Raw genomic sequence first — 23,462 nt, 5'->3', positions numbered from 1 at the left:
AAAATATTTTTTACTTCCACGCAAATCTGGTTTAACCAGTATTTTATAGAATCTTCTACTGTTTAAATACTGATATTGAAATGCCATGCAGATTATCTAAAAACTTGTTCTCAAGAGTTGCATGAGGTAAAAATAAATCAGAATTGGCATTTGTGAAGATCAAATTATTTAGGGCAATTTTTATATCCACTTTATTTATCCTCTCAAAGTTGATGTCTTACTTATTATGTCAGCCATAGCAATTCACCTGTTTGAAACAGTGTGGCTTAGGAATTATGTGTATCAATTAAGTTCTGGTGAGTTTTTTTTTCTTTCTTCTGTCTCTGGAACAGCAGAATTCACATCCTTTGGTGCAGAACAATGGTATTCTGCAGGAAGAGGGATCATTGTGGGTTAAAGTTCTGTCACTTATTTAAATCTCCTGATAAGTCATAATTTTAAGTTTTTGGAAAAATTTTCTCTGGAGACTTGTTTGTAAGAGTACCTCCATCAAAAAAGTGCGGTTATCTCACAGGTGTGTAGTAATTTGCACTGCACTGGCATAGTAGTTTGCTTTTTGTCTTGATACGTCTAAAGGTGTGAAGTCCATTACAGATCCATGAGGATGGCTTCTCCTAGACTAACTTATCTGTTTATAGATACATACGCAGTGCAGAGCTGATTAAGAGAGTACAGCAAATGAGCAGGCCTGGTTAAGAAGAGTTTGAATAATGACTGTACTGGCCCTTGCTGAAAGCTGTATGTTTACGAAAGGGTTAGTAAAGCTATTTTTGTCTTTATAAACTATGTGCGTTTACATTAATATTTTTTCTGAAGTTTTTCTTGATTCAAATGTTAGCTGCTGGAACAAGATACGCAGTTGGGTGGTAAGAGCTTACTTTTGAGGGCTTTTTCAACTGACATTTTTATGGCATAACTTCCTTTTTAAAGGATACACACAGCTTCAGGTAGATCATCTTAAAAATTAAAAATTTAAATCAAATGGGAAAGTTCCAACAATGCAGAGGAAATTTGGGACCAAAATATGCTAAATTATTGTTCTGCACTGGTGGGGCCTCGCCTTGAGTCCTGGAGACAGTTTTCGGTGCTACAGGATAAGGAGATAAGGACATGGAATTGTTACAGTGTATTAGAAGTGGGACCAAAATGGAGAAAGGTCTTGAGGGAAAGACTTAGGAGGAACTGCGAACTGCTGAAGTCTCTGAGCTTGTTCAGCCTGGGATAGAGGAATGTTTACCTTCCTCTTGGGGGACAGCAGATGGAAAGTGCTGATTTCATCTCAGTTCACCAGTGGCAGGACATGAGGAAATGGAATGAATCTACTTCAGTGGAAGTTCAGCCTGGAGATTAGGAATAGGTTCTTCATTGAGAACCTGGTTGGTCCCTGTAAGAGATTCCCCAGGGAATTGTTCCCACCATCAAGCCTGGCAGTGTTCAAGGAGCATTTAAATGAGACTCTTAGTCAGGTAGCTTAGTTTTGTGTAGATCTGCAAGGAACAATGATTCTGATGAGTCTCATCTGTTCTGAGATATGATGTGATTCTGGTCTATGATTCTAAGAAAGTAAGAATTAAAAATTTTGCTAATGCCCTAGGTAAAAAGAAAGGGTAGAGCTGGACATTTCTACTCACTTAAAGAATAGCAGAGTTATTGAGGAAGCATCCATGAATTCTAGCTGGGGAAAAACAAACAAAAAAAACATTAGAGAATTTTCCTGCTACTTGATTGATCTCTGTAGGAGTGCTCTCAGCGGCAAGTTAAATAAAATTTGATTGCAATGTATGTCAGTGAGTACTTCTAACTGTTCATGCATGTATTAGAAAGTGGAGACAAGTCATGTCTTTACAACATTTAGGACAGTGGACATAATTTGGAGCTGGAGCTTCTGCAGATTTTCCAGTCTCTGTCAGTCTCAGATTTTTCTGTCTTCGAGTAGCTCCTAAAATTGGAGATGCTGGTGACATTTGTATGTCTTTGTTTTGATTTTGGACTTAGTTCTGTTCTTATTAGCTGTTGAGCAGATTTCTTGTGGTTCGTAGAATTCTAGATATTAAGAAGTATGTGTCCCTGGCAGGAATATTTATATGTTCTAAATGCATGGTAGAGTACCTTCTGAGTTGTCTGTAGTCACAGAATAATTTAGGTTGAAGAGGACATCTGGAGGTCATCTGTTTCAGTTCCCTGCTTAGTGCGAAGCTCACTCAGATCAAGTTGCTCAGGTTGTGCAGTGAACTAAAAGGTGAATTTCTGAACAGTCAGAAATTTCAGGGCTTCAAGCAAACAGAAGACTAGAGGACTGCAAGTAACATGTTTAAACTCTAGATCTAGCTGATATTTTTATCAAATTAAGCTGTGGAACAAGTCACTTCTCTGCTGTTTTTTTAATTTGAAAGAAAAATCAGATTGTTAGAAGCATTTTCTTAGTTATATATGTTCTGCCTTTCTTATTTTCAATCCTACACATTTTAAACTCAGCAAAATCCCCACCATTTTTCTGCATATGGAGAATATAATTAATAAGGGAGTCCCTTAGTGTTTGTCCTTGAGAGTCATAAAATTTAATATTATTTTATCTACTAATCTACTACTTTAAACTTTTAACTTCACACAAAAGTAAGAGAAGAACACAGGGGCTTCCTCAGTAGTGTAAGTATTATGATATGAGCAGACCATAATGATGATATATGAAAAAATGTCCCATGCGGTTAGTCAGACAGAACTGTGACTGTATCATGACTCTCTGGAGTTCTGAGGCTAAGAATTGTCATTTCTTTTCTTGAAGAGATGCTTCTTTTTTTTTTTTCTGAATTCCTGTGAGAATGAGGGAAGTGTCTTAGACTTTGGTGGATATTCCGGAAAATCTAAATACAAGTACCTAAATTTACATTTACATTATGTGCTACAGTTTATTCTGGTCTTTATAAGTAGGTCATAAACTTTGATGTGATTACACTGTGCAATGTATGAAGATTGGTACTTCATGCATAAAGAGAAAATAAAACTCATTTTCTATAGCCCAAGCTACATAGTTGATCTGTGCAGCTGAGTCAAACTTTGCATTGTGTAGAGCAGATTCTGTAACTTCAGAAACCAAAATACATTTAAGGCTTACCTTAAATGTAAGGTATTTACAATTTGCTCCCTTAGTTACTTACCTTTGTCAGATTGCAGTTCATTGCTAATGGACCTGCAGAAAAGTGTCTTGAGGGAGATCTAAGATGCCAGCAAAAAGCAGTTAAAACTAATGCATGTAGGGTCAGCTGAGGTGTTGTCTCAGAGAGCTTTTCAATCTTTGACTGTTAAATTTCAGTTGATTTTTCACTGGTGTAATGAAGAGTTCAGCTGAGTGTTAGTTCCAATTTAAGTTATTTAATGGAGTGAAAAAAACTCGAGATCTAAGTGAGCCTAAGCTATTTTATAGCCATGACTAATCAGCCCTTTAGAAAGCATCCTGTTATCCTAGTGATTAACCCCTCCTCCTTTTGCAGTATCATGCAAGACTGCTCTTGAGTCATTTCAATTCATGCAGGTGACATTAACTTGAACTGTCAAGATTTTCTTTACCAGAAGTCTTCCCCTTTGGTCTTAATCAGATGTACCCCCTAGGGAGATTGATTACATCCCACTTTATCTTTCCTAAGTGGGCGATGAGATCTCAGTTCATTCAAGATGCCTGTTTGCCCCATTTGGAAAATGACATAAAATTATATCTGCTTTTACTGTCACAACTTTCAGAATTGAATCACATAATATCTGTAATTTATCTATTATTCTGTATAGAAATAATAAAATTGATGTTAGATGTTGCTGGAATAGTAAATTAAGGACTTCTTATGCATAAAGTACTACACAGTCTCAGGAAAACACTGGTGCTCAGGTTTTTAAATAGCACAGCACAAACATAGACTTTGAATTACTGTTAAGTCAAAAGCATACTGACTCTTACAATGCTTAGTATCCTTCATTAAAATCACTGAATCTGTTACTCATTGGAAGAAAATATCTTCAGGGGATAGTTCTCTAACCTAGTCAGTGCACTGTTTTCTGAAGACTTGCTTTTTGGTACCTTGATTTGAACTGAAGAAATTATTGCCTTCTTAATGGTTGATGCAAAGACAAGCACCTTTTTCTTCAGTCACATTTGTATGTGAAGACATTATCAACAAGAAACAAAGCAAATTAACTGTCAGTCCCAGTGAGAAGGTAATTCAAAACCAGCAAGACTTTTTTCTCTTTGTGCAGTTTAGCTGCCCAAATATTTATCACTATCTCAATCAAATACAGTCAGCGTTTCAGGGAAATATGAAAGGAAGAATAGTTTAATATTTAAGGAAATACTAAGGGAGAGAGGCTTATTATACTCAGGCATAAATATGTTCAGTTTTTTGCCTGTATATTGGCCATTGGAAGGGAGGCAAACAGAGTCCAGGAGTTAAACTTGAGAAAAAATTATTTGAGAAGGAACCCATCACAACAATACAGACTGAAACTCCTAAAAGAATTATTTTTAATCACAGTATTAGCACTGCAGCCTTTGTTTTCAGTATGAATATGCCTTTAACTTGGAGACCGTTTTCTTAGGCTGGAGGGATCTTTTTCTGTGTCACTCTTTTGGGATTTTAAACAGCCCTCTGGAGCATGTTTGTGTGTTGGTTTTTAGACGTTTTTTTAATTTGGTGGTGTTTTTGGAGGTTTTTTTGTTTTTTAATACCTCAGTCATTTGCCTCCAATTAATCTTCTACAGAATTTGACTCTATTTAAGTGCAGTATCCTCTCAGTAAAATGTCCTCTCAATAACGTAATTTCCTTACCATGGATTTTATTCTTGTGCATAGGTTCTTGAAGTTGTTGGTTTGATTTGGTGAGATGGGGAAGGGATGTTTGTCCCATTTCCACCTCATCCCCTAACATTACCTTGTCTTCAGAACAGAATCAATGCTTTTAGATTTCTTCTATTTTTCCATATTCTAAGAAGCCCTGAATATATAATGTATGTTGAATATTAATCTTCCTTGCTTAGAAGTGAGGATCCTTACTGGTATCACAAGCCTGCATACTCTGAAGTACTGCTTTCTGTCCAGCAGTCATCTTTGGTTTTTTTTAGTTTTACACAATTGGTCTACTTTTCACTTTTTAGTATTCCTTCTGAGCCTTTCATTCTGCTTGTGTGTTCTTTCCCATAATAGCTGTTTTTGTGTTTTCATCTGAGGTTATAAAGTTTCTTCCACAAAACCTTTTGTTATATTTATTTTCAGAGTATTTATTTTGATGTGAGGAAAGTTCTGCTGAACATTAGTAACTGCATCGGAACTTACTATTAACTGTTAATGGAATAGACATGTAGTATTGTTGTTCTTTTGTTTTTATTGAAAAATTTCCATCATTTACTGTCCTTTTGATCTTGACCTTTCCCTATATATGATTTGTGTATTAATATATTATACTGTCTTCCAAGGTAGCAATTACATTCAAAGCAAATTGTGGCTATCTTAGAAACTTTATAAAGAAAAAAAAATCTTGTGAAACTTTTAAGTCCCAGATGAAACTTACTTTGTATTAAAGCATTCAGAATCTTTGAAGGCTGGTATAGCAAGGTATTTATCTGAATTTTACTTTGGGATTTCAGTGGGAAATTCACAGTGAAGGTGGAAGACAGCATAGAGCAGAATCTTGGAAATTTTTTAAGATCCATTCTGAGATATTTCCGTTTGTGTGACTTGATGGTCTTTCTTGAGCTTTGACTTAGCAGCTGTTGGTGATAGTTAAGAAATGGCAACATTTAAAATGTAGAATTGAGTTTTTACTGTGTAGTATTTTGTCACTCCTTTCTGCCAATATGACATGCAAAATATGCTGTAATCTTTGAGGATGACTGAATTTTGGAATTGGTCATTTTGATGAACTGATCTGTAGATACTTTGAGGGAATCTTCAGGTTTTGAATGAACTACTTAAAAAGAAATTGTGCAAAATTCCAAAGGATGTGTTTTCCATCACTTTGGAGAGGTATGTAGAAGGGAACAGATGAAATAGATAAGTAATCCATATGCAAATATGATGCCACTTTATATACAGGGTCTGATGATTAAAAGAAAAGTCAAAGACTTGTGTTATGTTATTTGCTTAATTGTTTCTAGGAAATTTGTTTCTACTCTTGAAATTTTAACCTCAAGAGTGCCTTTTTGTATTGTTAGTCTGGCCCAGTGATTTAATCTGGGAAAAAGCAAAAATTACTCTGTCCCGAAAGCTTGTGGTCTTTGATTTCATTAAAAACAGACTCTTTATGCCATAAGTAAGAGGTTCTGTCAATAGGTATTCTACAGTGTCTTTACAGTGTAACCTCTAAAGCGTCACACAGATGTGTTTGTGGGTCACCCTTTGTGTCTGAATGACTGTGTTCTCAGTCAGAAGGGATTGTATGTCATAACTCACTAGTATTTGCTGCTGCTGTTTTCCTCCCATGAACATGCTGCACAGCACTCCATTGCTTCTGATTTCTTAGCTGAGCTAACATTCCTCCAGTTCTTCTCTGTCTCCTTTTCTAATTTAATTTTCCTCAAATGTTGCATATATTGGCCACCAGCAGGATTTTTGCTTAATAATTCAGAACACCTTCTCTCCATGCTCTCTCAGACATGCTTATGTGTCATTTTAATTTTGAGCTGGTTGCTTTTTGGTTCCTTCACACTGGAGAATGGGAGCAGTTCCCATTCATTGTTATTAGGTTTTAATTTACTCCACCCCAGTAATTAAGATTCAGCTGCTCTTGTGCATATAAATGATGTACTTTTTACTTTTGTACTTTGTACGTACAAATGATGGTAATTTCTCCTGTCAAAAAAGGCTACCAGTTTAATTTGAAAATATAGAAAAATTGGTTTCATACTTGCTTAGCTCCTTTGCTGTGTATCGCATACATTTTTTTTTACTCTGTTAAATGTTTCTCTACTTTTTACATTTTGAGTTTATTTAAGTGACAGAAAAGTAGAGCTGTTATAAATTATTAAGTTGTCTACATATTTTTGGCAGTTCCTTCTGTAATTATGATTTTACATATGTTGGATGTGACTTTCCTTGTATTCTGGTTCAAATTATTTTAATTCTGTTCAAATGCTGGAAGTAGGTATCTTATTTAGAAGTTTTTCTGCCAAACAAGAATGGAAAGTTTCTCTGGATTTCTCCATCCATTTATGTGTACAAATTTTTTCATTGCCTAGCAGGTGACTCACCCTTCCTTGGGTCCTATGTGCTCAACAGAAGAAGACTATAACTTAAACAGGGCAAAGAGAACACAATAATGAAAGTTTTCTTGCTGACATAATGATGCACTTCCATACGCATGAAGTACATCTTAACAGAACTTTGCAGCTATTTCTGAACCAACCTCTTTACATATTCTACTTTAGGCAATTTTCTACTGTATCAATACGTTTCTTAATTCCATTCCCATGTACATATATTTTTTTTATGTGATAAAAGAGGTTTAAAGAAACCGTTATTGTAAGATCAGTTGCTTTTTTGTTTATAACGAGTCCTAATTTAACAGTTTAAAAATGCATTTTCTATCACTGATGACTTAGTCATCTTGTACATGTATGGTGGCATGATCAATTCCATTGCCACCATATTTGTATGATGATTTTGAAGTATGTTAAGTTTTGTCACCTTGTATTACACAGGTAGGCACTATAATACATTGCAAAGGTGAACACTATAATTAAGTTATTAGATGTACAACATTAAGCCTGTTCTGTACTTTTAACAATACATTTTAACAATAACGTACTCTTTGCTTCTTTTGTATTTCAAGTGATAAGAGTAGACTTCATTATTCAGAGACGACTTAACATATTAAATGCCAATAACATTCAACATTGTGCAATAGAGTTTTCCAGTCCAGTAGAAACAGAGGAGATGGGACAGACAAAAAAGCTTAGTGGAATTTGGCAGGTCTGGCTTTTGAAGTTAACATTCGTTCATTTCTTGAATTTCAACAGATTGTATTAGGGCAGTGTCTAGCTGACTCATGACAGAAAAATTTTCTGTGCTTGCAGTCTGTGAAATGCAGCTACATAGCTATAATAATTTGTGTAACGCAGCAGCATTGCCAATAATTAATTTTATTAGAAATTTTAACTTAGTAATAACATCACAAGAATTTGAGAACAAAGGGGAAAAAGAGAGAAAAAATATTTTTGGGAGGAAAATCCTGCCGAAGCCTCCCCTTGAACCTCAGTAATTAAATTAGTTGTTTACTGTGTGTCCTTTAATTTCTCAGTGGTCACGAAAATACCCACATTACCTTTCCAAAAGAACATTCCCCTCCTTTTCTAAGTTGCTTTGAATTGCTCTTGGCAAATGTAAGAACTTTACAAAGTCACTTTTGCAAAATCTGTTTTGCAGATGTGGAATCCATCATTTAAGAAATTAAATTTAAACATGTGTATGTGAAGCCTTCTTCATGGATATTTGAATTGAAAAGGAATTTATGAAAGAGAAATCATAAATGTTGATGGGATGAATATATTAAAACTTCATGTAATGAGGAAACAACAGTATATGTTAGAAGTATAGTGTTTTTTAAAAATCCCTCTGTCTAGTTTTTACTAAAGAACAAATTTTCAGTAAACAGTTTGTTTTCAGGTGGAAAAAAAGACTCATTCAGGAAATGCTTTTCTTTTGTTTTCACTGGAGTTCAAAAATATCTTAGTTCTGCCTATCAACAGATAAATATTAATGTTACACTTCTGCTAAGTGGTGCAACATAGAGCACAAAACAGTGTTATTGTTTCATCTCCCACTTTTTTACTCCTGAGGAGATACTCTTAGGAAGAAGGGTTTTTTAACAAGATGAGTACTCTGGAAATTATCTGATTAATGCAGGGGTAAAAGTTTTTTACTCATTTTAACACAAACAACAGACTGAGCTCAGAGGACTTAGGAAGTGAAAATTGCAAAGAGTAATGCAATCTCATTTATTTATTTTTTCATTATGTCTGAGGAAGAGGAAATCATTAAATGGTACAAAATATTCCAGAAAAAAACCCCCAGAGTCATAATTACATAATCTACCCTGAGCTGACTGTTATGTGGTATGATGATTGAGGGTCAGAAGGGGAGAGAATATATGGAAGCAGTCCATATATTTTTGCCATAATTGCCAATTTAAAGACAATATTACCTGAAGGTAAATTATTTGGGTTTCTATGCTTCTTTTCCTTTTTATCTCCTTTCCTTCTGGCTAGAATGGGAGGAGTTAGATGTTTGTCACAGTAGCACAGAACAGGCTGGGTTGGAAGAAATGTTAGAGGTCATCTAATTCCAAAGTCCCCCCCTCTTCCAGCCAGGGATGCCACCCACTAGACCAGATTGCTCAGATCCCTGTCCAGCCAGGTCTTGAAAATTTCTGGGGATGTGACATCCGCAACTTCTCTGAGCAATCTGTGCCAGAGCCTCACATTGTTGCAGTAAAGGATTTGTTCCTAATATTGATCCTAAATCCCTCCTCCTTTTAACAGTTTAAACTGTTCCCTCTTTTGCTATCACAATCTGCTTGTGTAAAAATCACTTTCCGTCTCTTTTACAAGCCCCTTTTTAGTACTTACAGTTGCCTTTGGTCTCCTGAGAGCCTTATTTTTTCCTGTCTAAGCAAACCCAACTCTCACCCTGTTCTCGTAGGAGTTGTGCTCCAGCCTCCTGATGCTCTTTGTTCCCTTCTCTGGATTTGCTTCATCAGGTCCCTGTCCTTTTTATTCTGGATGCAGTGCTCCAGGTGGGTCTCACCAGAGCAGAGCAGAGGGGCAGATTCCTCTCTTTCCCCCGCTGCCCATGGGGCTCTGGATGCAGCCCGGGACATTTTTGACTCTCTGGGCTGTGAGTGCCATGGCTGGGCATATACAGCCAAAGAATCAATTAGGTTGAAAAAGGCTTTGGGATTCATTCCAGCCTGTGGCCCACCATGGTCAACCAGACCACGACACTCAGTGCCATGTGCAGTCTTCCCTTTAACCTAGTGCCATGTGCAGTTTTTCCTCAAACACTTCCAAGGATGTGACTCTACCACCTCCATGGGCAGCCCATTCCAGTGTCTAATGACTCTTCCTGTAAAGAAATTCTTCCCAATGTTCAGCCTAAACCTGCTTTCTTTCCAGTGAAAGTATGTCCCCAAGGTCCTTCAGTGATCCCTGCTTCTAGTTTCTCACTGGTCTGAAGGAAAATATAAAACACATACATAGTTTACAGATGACTCCTGGTGTTATAGTTGGTGGTGATTCAGTCAGAAACCATGCTAAGCTGAAATTTTGCACATAGATAAATTTTGCACATAAGATATGTTTGCAATATAATGTCCATTTTAAAATAGGAAATATTTCCATAAAGAAGAGAAAGACTTAAAAGATCTTACATGAAATAAGATCTTATTTAACTTCTTTATTAAAGAACTCAGTCTTTGCTCAAGAATTAAGGCTCTCTGGGAGTGACTGACAAATTTGTAACTGTGGTTACAAATAATGTATGGGTGGTTTCTTAAAAGATATTTGCTTTAGTATACATTTTTTTTTCATTAAATCCAGTAGCAGCAAGGCAACAGCAAAAACATGCTCGGTGTGGGGACATTAAGAAAACATTGAGGGAATATTAAATATATACTGTAGGCTATGTGGGCATTTTTGACAGAGCATGTAGCTCATATGTGTGGGAATATGGCCAACTGTCTGCAGTGGGAGCAGCAATTCAGAGAACTTGGATTTTTCAACTGACCTGCTGATATTACAGCTGATTTAGGGCTCATACTTCTTTTAATGTTTTATAAGGAATGAGAATATACAAGTGCTTCTTCTTCCTTTGCAGTGGAAATGTAAAATGATAAAAAGGTTTGAATATGTTCTTAGTGTAGCCAGGTTTTGACAGGACATTGAGCCCTAAAAACAGGAAACTGCAGGGTTTAAAAAAGTCATTCCATGCCAGCAGAAATAAAGAATTAGGATGGTAAAGGATTCTCAAGAGATCGTTTCTGGAACTATATCTGAGATGCTGTGAGGCATTTGGAATGAAAGGGCTCTGAAGCTCCCTGCACATAACTGTGTTACCAGGTTCACCACCTGAGAAGGGGTGTGCCAAGGCAGACCTTGGGAACTTGCACTGTAAGAGAGGACGGAGCTGTTCAGTAGGAGATGGTCATCCCTGAAGGAAGAAGAGAAGCTGAAGGTGCAGAACATTCAAATGAGATTTTGGAGGGATTGAGTATTATGAAGGAAGGGAAATGGAAAAAGACTCAAGTTTTGAGCAAGTATCACAGTGGGAGAAAGTGTGAATGAAAGGCAGGAGAATGAGATGGCTATTGACCACACAAGATGATGAAAAAGGAATGTCAGAATCATATAATGATTGAGGATGAAAGCAACATCTGAAGATCTTCTAATAAACCGAATCATAATTGCAATATAGTGTGTAATTTAAAATAAAAATAATAGTTAAAACCATCAAACCACAAACCTGCCAAAATCTCAAATCCAAACTAATTGTCAGAACACTTGAATGTCTCGTGCTAGAGCTCCAAATACAGCAGTGAAGCCTTACACATAAGAGATTTGAAGACTTTTAAAAATGAAACTAACCTTGACTTTCTTATGGAAAACTGAAGATTAATTCTACTTATTCAATCTAACTTACAGTTACTGATTCCTCATTACTGTCGTTAAACATGCAGTTGATTGTAACATCTCTGAGGTATTTCTAGCTCATTTTCATGTCTATTTTATTCTAGGATTATTTATTTGTTAGCTCTGTGGCCTGTCTGGTCCTGTAGCTCTGATGGAAGTTCCTAATGTTGTTCTGTGGTATCTTGTCTCATTCTGGAGAAATGGCAGCCTCTGTTAAAGTTGTGTTTGCTTTGCTAGAGACCGGTGAATTATGTGCTGTTGGATCATAGGCAATGTTTGTATAGTCTAAACAAATGAGGTTGTCTTGAGAACTTTGAGACTTTTTCTTTCTAAATGAATGATCTTCCCTCTTTTGCCAAATTCTGAAACTCTTCTCTGCATTAGATGCCAGAAGAGGTTTGAATTTTTATATGGAAAGACCTCAACATATTAAATGGACAGAAAACATTTGTATCTAAGACAGTTTAAAGGGTCCACCTGTATCTAGTGTTTTAGTTCTCTCTCATTTGGATGTTTTTCTGTATCTAAGGAACAGTGAAAATCCAGGCAGATACTCTTTTTCCATTAAAAAGAGAAAGGATGTATTTGTTTTGCTAATAATGTGGGAAAATCTCAACCTGAAAAAACAATAAATTAGTCTTTCTAAAATATTTGAAGAACATTTTTGTTACAGAACTCTTAACACCTTCAGGATTAGTGGAAGAGAACTACAATAATATTACAATTAATGTTTAAAATGCCTTTTAGAAGTATAGTGTGAAGAATAACCAACCAGTTAAAAGCAGAATATTCAGTTGTTGTTATGTCTGAATAGTTAAGAAATCTGTTTAAGTTATGAATTTGTATAAGCATTCATGCCTATTTCCTGAAGTATTAATTCTTTGTAGAGGACTGAATACTTCCTCCTCCTGACATCCAGTGGCAGTGGAGATGATGTAGTACCTGTGTATTAACTTCTTGTTATCTTACAAATTCCAAATCATTGATGTACTTACTTACATGAGAGTTTTGGGGAAAAGTGTTTTGGTTTTGGATTTTTTTGCTTAGTGAACATGATGTTTTTTATCTGAAAAGTTGTCCTCATGGCTTAAATGCTATTTTGCCATTACAGCTTAAATTGAACAATATTATATGCCATCTGTGCTGAAAAAGGTGTTTGGTTTTATCACAAGAAGAATTATTCTATACATATTAACATTATCTAAAACAGCTGTTTATTTCAACTATTTTTCAGAACTGTGAGGACTTGGGATGTTAACAATGAAAAAAAGCACAAAAGTGTATTTAAGCCACGATCAGTTCAAGGTAAACGGGTGATTCCTACAACTTGCACATACAGCAGAGATGGGAAGCTTATTGCAGCTGGCTGTCAAGATGGCTCTATCCAGATCTGGGACAGGAATATGAGTGTAAGTCCAGTATTTGATAACAATATATGCTTCTGTTATTTTGAGTGTGAATGTTGAAGCAGATAAAATCAATTTTGGTACTTCCATATTTTTATTCCTCTCCTCTCCTCTCCTCTCCTCTCCTCTCCTCTCCTCTCCTCTCCTCTCCTCTTCTCTCCTCTCCTCCTCTGTCCTGAAAACCCAATAATTTTTAGGCGTGACTTAATATTTCTTCTGCTTCTCCACAACTGATCATTAAGTGTGCTGCTACTAAGTTCAAAGTTTGGGAAAATTCTTGACAATCTGTGTTTTCAAAAAAAAGGAAAAAAGACCACATATCTATATCTAGATTATTATTCATTTATGATGGAATGCTTGTGCGAAAAGCTGTAATTTTTTGTTGTTATATAATTTATTTGATTTATTGAATATATTGAGGAGTAACTCTTAAAACTTGATACTGAAAGCAGTCCTTAATCCATATAATAGGTAGAGAAAAATAGCATCCAAGTGGGTGAGGATATGGCCAATGCTGTACATTAAATGGCAAACGTTATTATATTGTCTAATGTGTAAAAATTAACACTGAGGCAAATTGGAGCCATTTATGTAAATGCATTGTGGTCAGAAAGAGTTAGAATGAAAACTATTTCAAACTTAACAAAATTAGGAAATATTTCTCTTCATATTGAACTAAACAATCCATTTCCAGTAGTTATGACTTGAACTGACAAGTATAATTCTTGCTACTACTTTATAATTTGAAGCTTAGAGCATTCAGTGCTCACTGTTGGTTTGTGTAGTATAGCTTACAAACCAATCCAGTTCCAAGAGTTTAATTATGCAATGTCAAGTGCAAATTCACCAGGCTAAGCCTTACTGCTTTGAAAAATAATCATCCTAGTAAATCATCCATATCTTCTCTTTATACCCATCTTATGCAAGAAGATTCAGTGGGATAAGTACCAATGGCATGCATTGGAGGAGAAAATGGAAATAGAGTCAAATTTTTTTTAAAGCCAAAATGAGAATACAGAGTAAATGAGGCAAGAAGAGCAGGATTGTGAAACTGGTGTCATAAATCTCTGAAAGCTGTACAACTCCAGTAGGATGGCTTTGTGGAAGTAAAACTGAACTAGTACAGGTTACAGTCTGTTCAACTTCATATTTCAAAATGTTTGATTTTGAAAAGGAAAACAGACAATCTGAGCAGCTTTTTACAAAGATTTTAAAAGATCTGATTGCTGGAGGCAGGAGGAAATGTATAGATTTAAAAGGAGAAGAAAGCCTGTGGATAATACTTAAAGTACAGCCTGTATTTTGGGATTGTAATCTATTTTTATTTCTGTTTTTATTTCCACTATAAACCTAGTAAAACTTCCTAATGGCATGAAGCTTGAGAATTCATCCTAAGTGTAAACTTGTTCTAACAGAATAATAAATTTTTCAGAGACTGGCTTTCATCACCTGTGTATGTTGTTTATTTTAACATATACAGTATTGAAATATTAAGCTTTCTGGTGTAGTTTTAACAATAGTACTCTTGGTAGTCTGCTTTTTCATGTGCTTTTCCTTTTGAACTTTCCTGTGTCTGTAAGATGACATATTGCAATGCTGATTGAGTGCAGTTTAAGGTGATTATGAGTAATTTAAAGATATATCCTGTGCATCTTGTGCAATTTCCAATGGGTGACCCCTGTATAACAAGGCAAGACTAAAGTAATTTTCTAGTGGAAGTTAAGTTCATGGTGTTCCTGGGTTTGTATTTTTAATATCTAAAGAATTTTTGTCTTTGCTTTGTTGCTTTCACTAAGAAGTGTGCAAGATTTTTGGGTAAAGGAGCAGGTAAATTGGATTTTTACTGGTATTCTCACCTAAGACTGTTGGTGTCCTCTGGAGATCCCTGTGTATTGCTAGAATCAAGTGTTTCAAAAGGCATCTTGCTTAAACAATTAGAAAAAGCCTTCATCTTATGTTTGGGATTGGGGAAAGGTTAAGAAAAAAGTTTTCAAATGGACCATGTGTTCAACACAACAGTTAGAAAGAAGAGGATGAGACTGACTCCTGCAGTGGAATGGTGAAAGCACTCACTGTCCTGACAGGATACAGGGATGCTTGCAAAGGCAAACAAAAAAATTCTAATCTATACAATTCTTCTGCAGTTCTTAGGGTACAAATTATGTGTGACACAAGAAAATGGGTAAATTTTCCCGTGGAGAGTCGAGGTGTGAGGGTTAAACTTCTTGAAGAAATATATATTAGCAATATTAACTTCTGATTTTTGAACAGAAAGCTGTAATTCCCATCCAACAGATGTCATTTGGTTCTGTTAAAACAAGTGTAGAGCCATATATATATACAGATTTTGCTGCTACTGTACGCCTGGCTTTCAAGTCAAAATTAAGAGTCTTTGTGTTTATCTTGACAAGGCTCTATTGAGTCAGTAGCAAAATTCACTAGTGTTTGAAAGCAGAAAATAATTGCCTTATTTTCTTATTCTTGATCAGTTTGGGATGATTTTGGCATCATTATTTATGCTGTGTGCTTGGTCCTTATGCAGATGGAAGGAGAGATTCAGCAAGGTGTTTAAAATTGACTGTTGCTTATTTGACCACAGTGTCATGAAGGTTGACCCAATAAAGGCCTGTTGTGACTGTCTGAATTTGATTTTGCCTTTGTGCAAGAATATAAATGATATTTCAGCCCTAATCTTGAGTGCCTGAACCACTGCGTATGACAGTAACTGGACAAATGAAATCCATGAGGATTGTCCATCCACATATTGCAGCTCACGCTAGATACACACCCATAGTGCCTGTTGTCCTGGTCATCTGTGAAGATTTTTAGATGCATTTGTTTTTGACTTGGGTACAAACTACTGTCAAACATAGGCCTACTAGAGGGGAAGGTTTCTGTTTGCTTCAGTGAGGTCCCTGCTTTTCCACAGAAAAAGGCTCATCAGTGCAGCACAGAATCAGAGGATGGGTCAGGTTGGAAAGACCGCTGTGGGTCATATGGTCCAACCCCTCTGCCTGTCCCAGCAGGACCATCCCAGAGCCCATAGCACAGGATTGTGTCCAGATCATTTTTGGATATCTCCAGTGGGGGAGACGCCACAACCTGTCTGAGCAACCTGTTGCAGTGTGTGGGCACTGCACAGTAAAAAAGTTCCTTCTCATGTTCCGGTGGAACATTCTGTGCATCAGTTCCTGCCCATTGCCTCTTGTCCTATTAAAGTATGAAGCAGCAGTTCCAAGGGCAGAAATGAGTATCCCAATAGGAAGGAGGGTCTGATGATGCCCTTTCCAAGAGCAAAAGGGGCACTCACTAGAAGCAGGCACAATTGGGCAGTGTTGGTGGGAAGCCATACTGTACCACTTTGCAAGACAGAAGCTACCCCACAAATCTCCTTTGCTACCGTAGTCATAGTTTCTGACTGCTGGTATAGGGTTTTTTCATTCTCTGCTTCACACCACAGACACATCACCTGTGTTCTACACTGCTCCACAGTGTAGAACTTAGAGAATGGTGTGTTTAAATAATTTTTGATTTTTAGTTTAGAGAAAGACAAGATCTCTATATCATATTTTATCCATCCTTCTGTGAATTCGAAGTAGCTGTTTGTTGTAAGTTAGCTTCATCAGTTACTTGTTTTTTTCAAAGCCACTTTTGAACCATCTCAGTATCTGCTTTTTTTTTTTCTTAAATTTAAATTATGTTGCTGTGCCTAGGGAGAGATTTTGGTGTGTGATCAACTCACTTCTGACTAGTAATGAACACCATGAATGTTTCATTCAGTTTTTTACTTCCACTCTTATTTTGGTATGATTCCAAATCTCCCAGCTGTATGCAGTGAGAGCAAAAACACTTCTGGAACTTCTGGGGGAAGATTTTTTTCTTCCTTCATACTGACATTGGTAACTTGCTAATGCTGAAGTTAGCCAAATACATTCTGGCTCTGCCTTGCCTTTTTCCAAACTTCCTCAGCAGGATCATGATCCATTATAATCACCTGCCTCAGAGGATTTTTTTGTTTTGTCATAAATCTGTGTTATTTTCTCACGTATGTTATTTTGTCAGTGCATGTTTTTTCTTTAAGGTTCACGTACATGTGCATTTACAGTGCACATTAGCAGAGCAATCTGTCAGCCTATTTGAAATATTATGAACACTGTCAACTTGGCTTAAAATAACAGCTTCAAAGGATGTAAAAAATAACTTCCTTCAAACTTTGTATGAATAGTGGAAACAACAGTGTGAAGTAGTCAATTATAATACAACATATTAGAACACTCTCAATTCAAATGTTCTGAGATGTGGAGGAAAGTGTCTGGCACTGGAGAGTTGAAGAGCATTAGTGGTCAAAAGAAGACAGGGCCTCAAAAATTATTGGTTCACAGGGCAGTGCAGTAAAAGCACTAGGTTTACCTGCAGTTCAAGTGAGTTCAAATTCCTCATCTTGCCTGCACTTGCCCATTCAGAGCTTTTTGCAATCCTGTAGTAGTGCATATTCCTGAACAAACTGACCCACAGAGTCAGTCTTTAGTGTCAAAATGCAGAGTGACTTGCCATCACTAAACCTTTCTGTGCGTGATATTTCTGTCCAGGAATGTATCTCATTCATCGAGATAGGGAAAGAATGAAGTCATTTTTGAAGTATATTATGAGTTAAAATTGAAATCTCTTCAATGAACAGAAAATCTCCCCTCATTTTCCACAATAAGCAGGATTGCCTTGAGATGTTTTTCATTAGTTACAAATAGGCTTTTTTGGGGTAAAAAAACCTAGACTTAATTAGCCTTTCATAATCTCTCAAACCACCCGATGAGGCTACCTGTTATGTGAATTTTTTCCTCCAGCTTTTCCTGGGTGTGTTCAGCACAGGACTGCATAAACAACTTCTCTGTGTATGACAGGCTGAATCATGTTTCACAGTTTCACACATCACCTATTTTATGGTAAAACATTGCAGCTGTGATACAAAGATATTAATAAGGATGTTGGGGAGATAGAGTTTGTAAGAGAAGTGGTCATGTATTTTAAGTACCTTTGAGAAAACAGCTTGTACTCTCAAAATCTTGTCTGGTTTTTTCATAGCTATGTTAAATTTGGTTATAAACTTTGAGTTTGAGTAGTTTTTATAAGCTTTTACCTATCTACTGGCTGCACTATAAGTAGTAAAGAATTAGTTTGGACAAATACCTGTGTAATATGTTTGTCTTTTACATCTGTAATAGGTTTATTTTTTATATATAGTGCAAATCTGAACAGGAAAGATACAATGTTTTGTGATTTTCAGCATAATTTTCATTAAGCAAATTGATTCAGTGCTCATGAAAATACTTTTATAGTGAGTGATTAACCTATATTTTTTTAGTTTCTTGTTTCATAAAAGACTTAGCCATAGGTTTAACTCTGTTCTTCACCTGAAAAGTGAGTATTTGATACAGTACAGCTGAATTACTGCTTTGCTAGTCCTTTCTTTTCTCCTTGTTTTAAAACCTTACTCTGATTTTAAATTGCAAGAATAGTTTATGTATTTTGATGAGTTTAAATTACTTAGCTGAAGCTCAAAGTGCACTTGCAGAACTTAAAATTCTCAATAATATTGAAATTCAACACTGTAATAACATACTGCCCAGATAAATATTCCTGAATGTGGTGTTATCAAGTGGTGGTCCCAATAACTTGTTTTCAACACGCCCTTAAGCCACCATGTCCTCAAAATATAAGGGGAAGTAAAGCGGAATGTCACAGTATGCCCTGAAATTAAACAGATCTAAGCTCTGTACATTTTAATTACAAATAGTCATGTTAAAAGTATTTTCCAAATAATTGCATGATTTATAGATGTAAGATAAATACATTTCTATATTTAGTGATGGTTTGCTTTGAAAGAGTTTCTGTGAGCTTTAGTTTTGTGGTGTGCTGTTGGAAGTTTTAAGATAGAGTTTTCAGAGATGAAAAGTTTCGCAAGTGCTGAAGCCATTTTGAAAAAATACTGTACAACTAAGGACACAGATTTAGATAATGAAAAATTTTTATGTGAAAAAGTTGTTGGTGGTTTGTTTTGTTTTGTTTTTGGAATGGAATCGAAGTCCAAATCTTATTTGGAAATTTTTTTTGCAAACTTTATTTTGCTGTTAATGACAGATTTTACAGCTGATGCTGCCAAGACAGAGTAATCAAAACTATTAGTAAGATCTGAGACTTGCTGTAAATACTTTCCCATTAATTGGAAGCTCCTTTGAGGGGGTTTATACCCATGTATTAGGAAAGGTTGTTGAATCTTTGTACATTTACAGGATTCATTTTGGATATGTTGGCATGCAAAAGACATGGCTTTCAGTAATTGATTCCTGAAATGTCTGTCTGTCCACTAGAACGCTTTACTTTACATATGCCTTTTTAGATACAGTTTCTACCTGTTCGTTGTGTATCTTTGGCATCCTGTCCGTTACAGCTTTAGAGAGTTATGCTTTTTTCACACCAGCTAGGTTTTATTCCTCTTTTTTCACCATGGAATATTCACTTGTCTATTTGGATGATTTTTTTATGTATAGAATTCAATGTTTATATTGATATCTCCACAGCATTAAAAATATTCCAGTGAAATGTCAATATTTAATAGAAACAGTTTACAATGACTGTTCTTAAATTTGCTGAATATCACTACTACAGCTAAACAGCAGGGAAATCTTCCAATTTCCCCCAAGTATGTAACATGCCTCATGCTTTGAAGAGGGCAGTCTGGCTACATCTGGAAATTTCTTGTGTAAATACAAGATGAAGGATATCCAAATATACTATATTCCCCTTTCAAACTTAAGGTAAGTTTTCCATATCCATAATATTCCAGCCTTTCATTCCATATGTATATGTGCCAGATCTCTGTTCCAGAAACTGGAAATCACACACAGGCTTGCCAGCAGCAAATATTAACAGATTCATATATTACTCCTTTTTGTATACGTCTGGGTTAGCCTGTACATCACTATCTGTACCCTGAAGCCAGCCACAGTAAAGAATCTGACAATCATATGCTGAGATAAAATGTGCCCTGCTGTATTTCTAAGTGCATTTCTCTCTTATGTAATAAACAGTTTATAGTTAAGAACTATCTAAATGTTTGCACTATCTAATATAGTGATGAAAGGCAATTCTAAATCTCGAAGTCTGTCACACCCCAAGGAAAATAGGTTAAAGGATTTCACTTTGGATTCGTGTATGGTTAAGGAAAAAGGCTTATCCCACAAGGATTCTATATCTCTCTTTGGCTTATTATTTGGAAAACTAAAAGTAGAATTACAGAAATAATTTCAAAATTACAATTTGAGAAGAGTAGGCATTACAGCAACATGATTGACTTTATTACTTTGTTGTAGTGCTATTAATATTTATATAACATGAATAATGTTACAGAAATATAAAGATGAAATAATAAAAAATAATGGAGAAAAATAAAAGAGCCTTCTTGATCTTGCTTTGTTACTTAAGTGAAATTTTTTCTATTTTTGCAGAGGGAAAAAGTGGAAAATACAAATACTACACTCTGATCTAAAAAGAAATCTAGAAAGAACTCCAGAGTGGTTTGGCTTATCAGAGAAATGGCTTTTAGATGCTGCAGTATATGCATTGCTCAAGCAAGCTGAACACTTCAGTGGTCTAGAGTCTGATAGGATTTGTAAATTATGAAAAGACTGTTGTGCTTGATGTGTATATTAGGAAGCTAGTTTTGACTCCAAATGTATCTCACTCTGCTTTGTAGTAGGTCACTGTTTCTTGAAAGGAGATGAACAGGAGGATTATGCTGTGAATTTCGTGAAAGCAATGAAAACTGCAGCTTTTTTTGGTGCAGCTCTTGATCATTAAATTAATTTTATTAGAGAAGCCAAAGACGTCCACATTTTAAAATACTCACCAAAAGGAAAGCTATTACAGTTTGAACAAGTGAATTAAAACCAAAAAAGGTAGGAAATAGCTTCTGAGCCATGGAACATACAGGTTTGCAGGAGATAAGTTGAGGCATAGCTTTTGTATGTAACATTACATTACATACATTTAACTCAGGAAGTTTGAAAAAGAACAACCTTTTCTCTGCAGAAAGAGCAGTTGATTCATGGTTACATCCATTAAAAGGTGCAGTTCTGTGGGGATACAGTTTAAATAATTGGCCATAGTACACTAGAGACTGTACTCAATTCCTAAAGAATGTAAGTCTTGTTAACTTCAACTGAAAATATTTGAGTGGCATTTCTAGAGAGTTCATAATAAGATTGTAAGTCTAACAAGGTATTTTTGTGTTCATGATTATCAATGAAAATATAAATTGCACAGCTGAAACATATCTTGTCTGCAAGTACAGAACTAAACCAATCATAAGTATTTGTGATAATACCATACTTTTTGTAAGACAGCTTCAGTGAACAGATTTCTTGCAGCTCTAGGTGTATATCTCATAATTAAAACCTGATTGAATATATGTGAGGCTTCCTTCATAAGTAAGCAAAACTTCTCCCAGGGCAAAATATTTTAAAATAAAGGGGTTTTTTTTTCATGATTTTACTATTCCTAAAGTTTGTTTTCAACAGATGTTAGTGCTAAACAATTAGCAGAGAGGGTGGTGAAATAGGTGGAGCCTTGTCCAGCTGTGTTTTATTTAATGTATGAGTGCAGTGATACTATACAGACTGAAATCAGATACATCCATGAAACAGCTGCTTTCCTTAAACTGAGTTCTAAATTTCTCATGAGATAGAGAACTAGACTTGGAGTTGGATATGACTACCTATGTGTTTCACACATTATGTGTAAATACATATACAATGTGTCTAAGTATGTCCAGAGACTTATAATGATATTCCAGTTCAATAGACTTTCTGAATGTGTATAGCCATTTTAAGCAGTAATTTAAACAACTCATTATTAGATATTTCAATTTAGATTAATAATGTATATGGAATTTAAAAAAAAATCCTTTATGGTCACTATTTCACTTTGCAATGTGTATACGTGTCACTTTGAGATTTAGGTTGTGACTATTTTGTGCTCAAAGGAGTCACCCATAATCAGCGCTAAAAATTTTATTTCATATTTGGTGCATTTTTCTGCATCCTGGCTCAGTAGTCTGCTCTTTGTCCTCACCATCATGCAGTTCTGTGGTCTCACCTTGAGAATCTGAGACCTGTAAACAAACTTCATCCTGCTGAGGCCATCTAAGCACGCTGTGTGGACATTTATAGATGCTGTTTCACCAGGGCTCACAAGAGCAGGAGGAGGACAGGTAGTGCATCCCTGCCCTTGTGACAGGAGGACTGGCATATATTCAAGACTGGCATATTGAAGAGCCAGAATGATTTTTCAGAAACAGGGATGGACACCTATTGCAGTCAGCAGAAAGCATTGCATTGCAAACCATTGGCTTGTTACTTATCACAAATGTGAAAATGGCTGCTGGATTTCAATATTTGATGTGTTGAAGTTATGGGTAGGTGTTTGCAGAGGTGTAGGAATGTTTTCTGTATTCCAGACAGGTCAGTGTGGTTTCTTGGCTGTTGCATCAAGGTGGGAGGGCAGGGTAGGGCTGCAATAATATGTGGTGCTGTCTGTCTGCATGTGTAAAACAAATTTCAGTTTTGACTTCCTTCCTAATCAAAGGTGGCTATGTCAGAAAATGAATCCTTTAGTGTCAAGTTGGTAAGAGGTTTATACCAGCAAACAAAAACAAGGCAATGTTCAAACTGGATTATTATGTGTCTCCCACTCTCCCTTTTATTTTTTATAATTTTTTTCCCAGGAATTTACTCTATGTCCTCATGTGTTGCAGAAAAAGGAGTGGTGAGATCTGTAATTGAAAGATTGTATTTAATTCATTGGTGAAATAGAGCTGTTAAAAAAGACAAAATGAGGCAAGAGCCCTAAAAGTAAAGAACCATTATCAAGGAAACAAAAAGGGAAAACACACTAAATAATGATACTGGCAGTGGGTAATTGGTTGGATTTATTACAGTGTGTTTTACAATATGTGACAAAGGAGATGATACATTGAGATGCATATAACAACATTTTTCGTATGATGAATGGTTAAACGAGGTAAGATCTTCCAGGGAATTGAGAAGATACAGTATCCACTTAAAAAAATGAGGAACAGCTTTCATCCTGTTGAATTTGTATTGGCAGCTAAACATCCACTGAGTGATGTCAAGGTGAACTGAGGTGTTCAGGAGAGAGACAATGACTCCTTTTTTTGGATGGCAGTTTTATGGCACGAAGATATTGGGAGTCATGGTTGTGAGTAAGGTGTGTAAAACTACAGTGTAGAGTGAGAAGTTCAATGACCAAGGGGATTGCATAGCAGTCAATAGCCAGAGAAACAGAAAGGTAGTTATGTACCAGAGGGAATAGTGAAGAAG

At 35.9% G+C, this 23,462-nt stretch overlaps 1 protein-coding gene across 1 annotated transcript in view; it reads left to right on the top strand.

The window, feature by feature from the left end:
- Positions 1–23,462, top strand: part of WDR70 (WD repeat domain 70) — a 121,919-nt gene that overhangs the window by 55,284 nt on the left and 43,173 nt on the right. The window contains exon 10 of the mRNA XM_054283576.1: positions 12,897–13,071. Coding sequence (XP_054139551.1) covers positions 12,897–13,071 — 175 coding nt within the window. The remainder of the gene's footprint in view (positions 1–12,896; positions 13,072–23,462) is intronic.

The sequence above is a fragment of the Melozone crissalis genome, unplaced genomic scaffold (assembly GCF_028551555.1).
Source record: "Melozone crissalis strain CALT ecotype California unplaced genomic scaffold, PUWL_Pcris_2 ptg000036l_1, whole genome shotgun sequence".
In the NCBI taxonomy this organism is placed as follows: Eukaryota; Metazoa; Chordata; class Aves; order Passeriformes; family Passerellidae; genus Melozone; species Melozone crissalis.
This window is presented reverse-complemented; position numbering and strand designations above follow the sequence as displayed.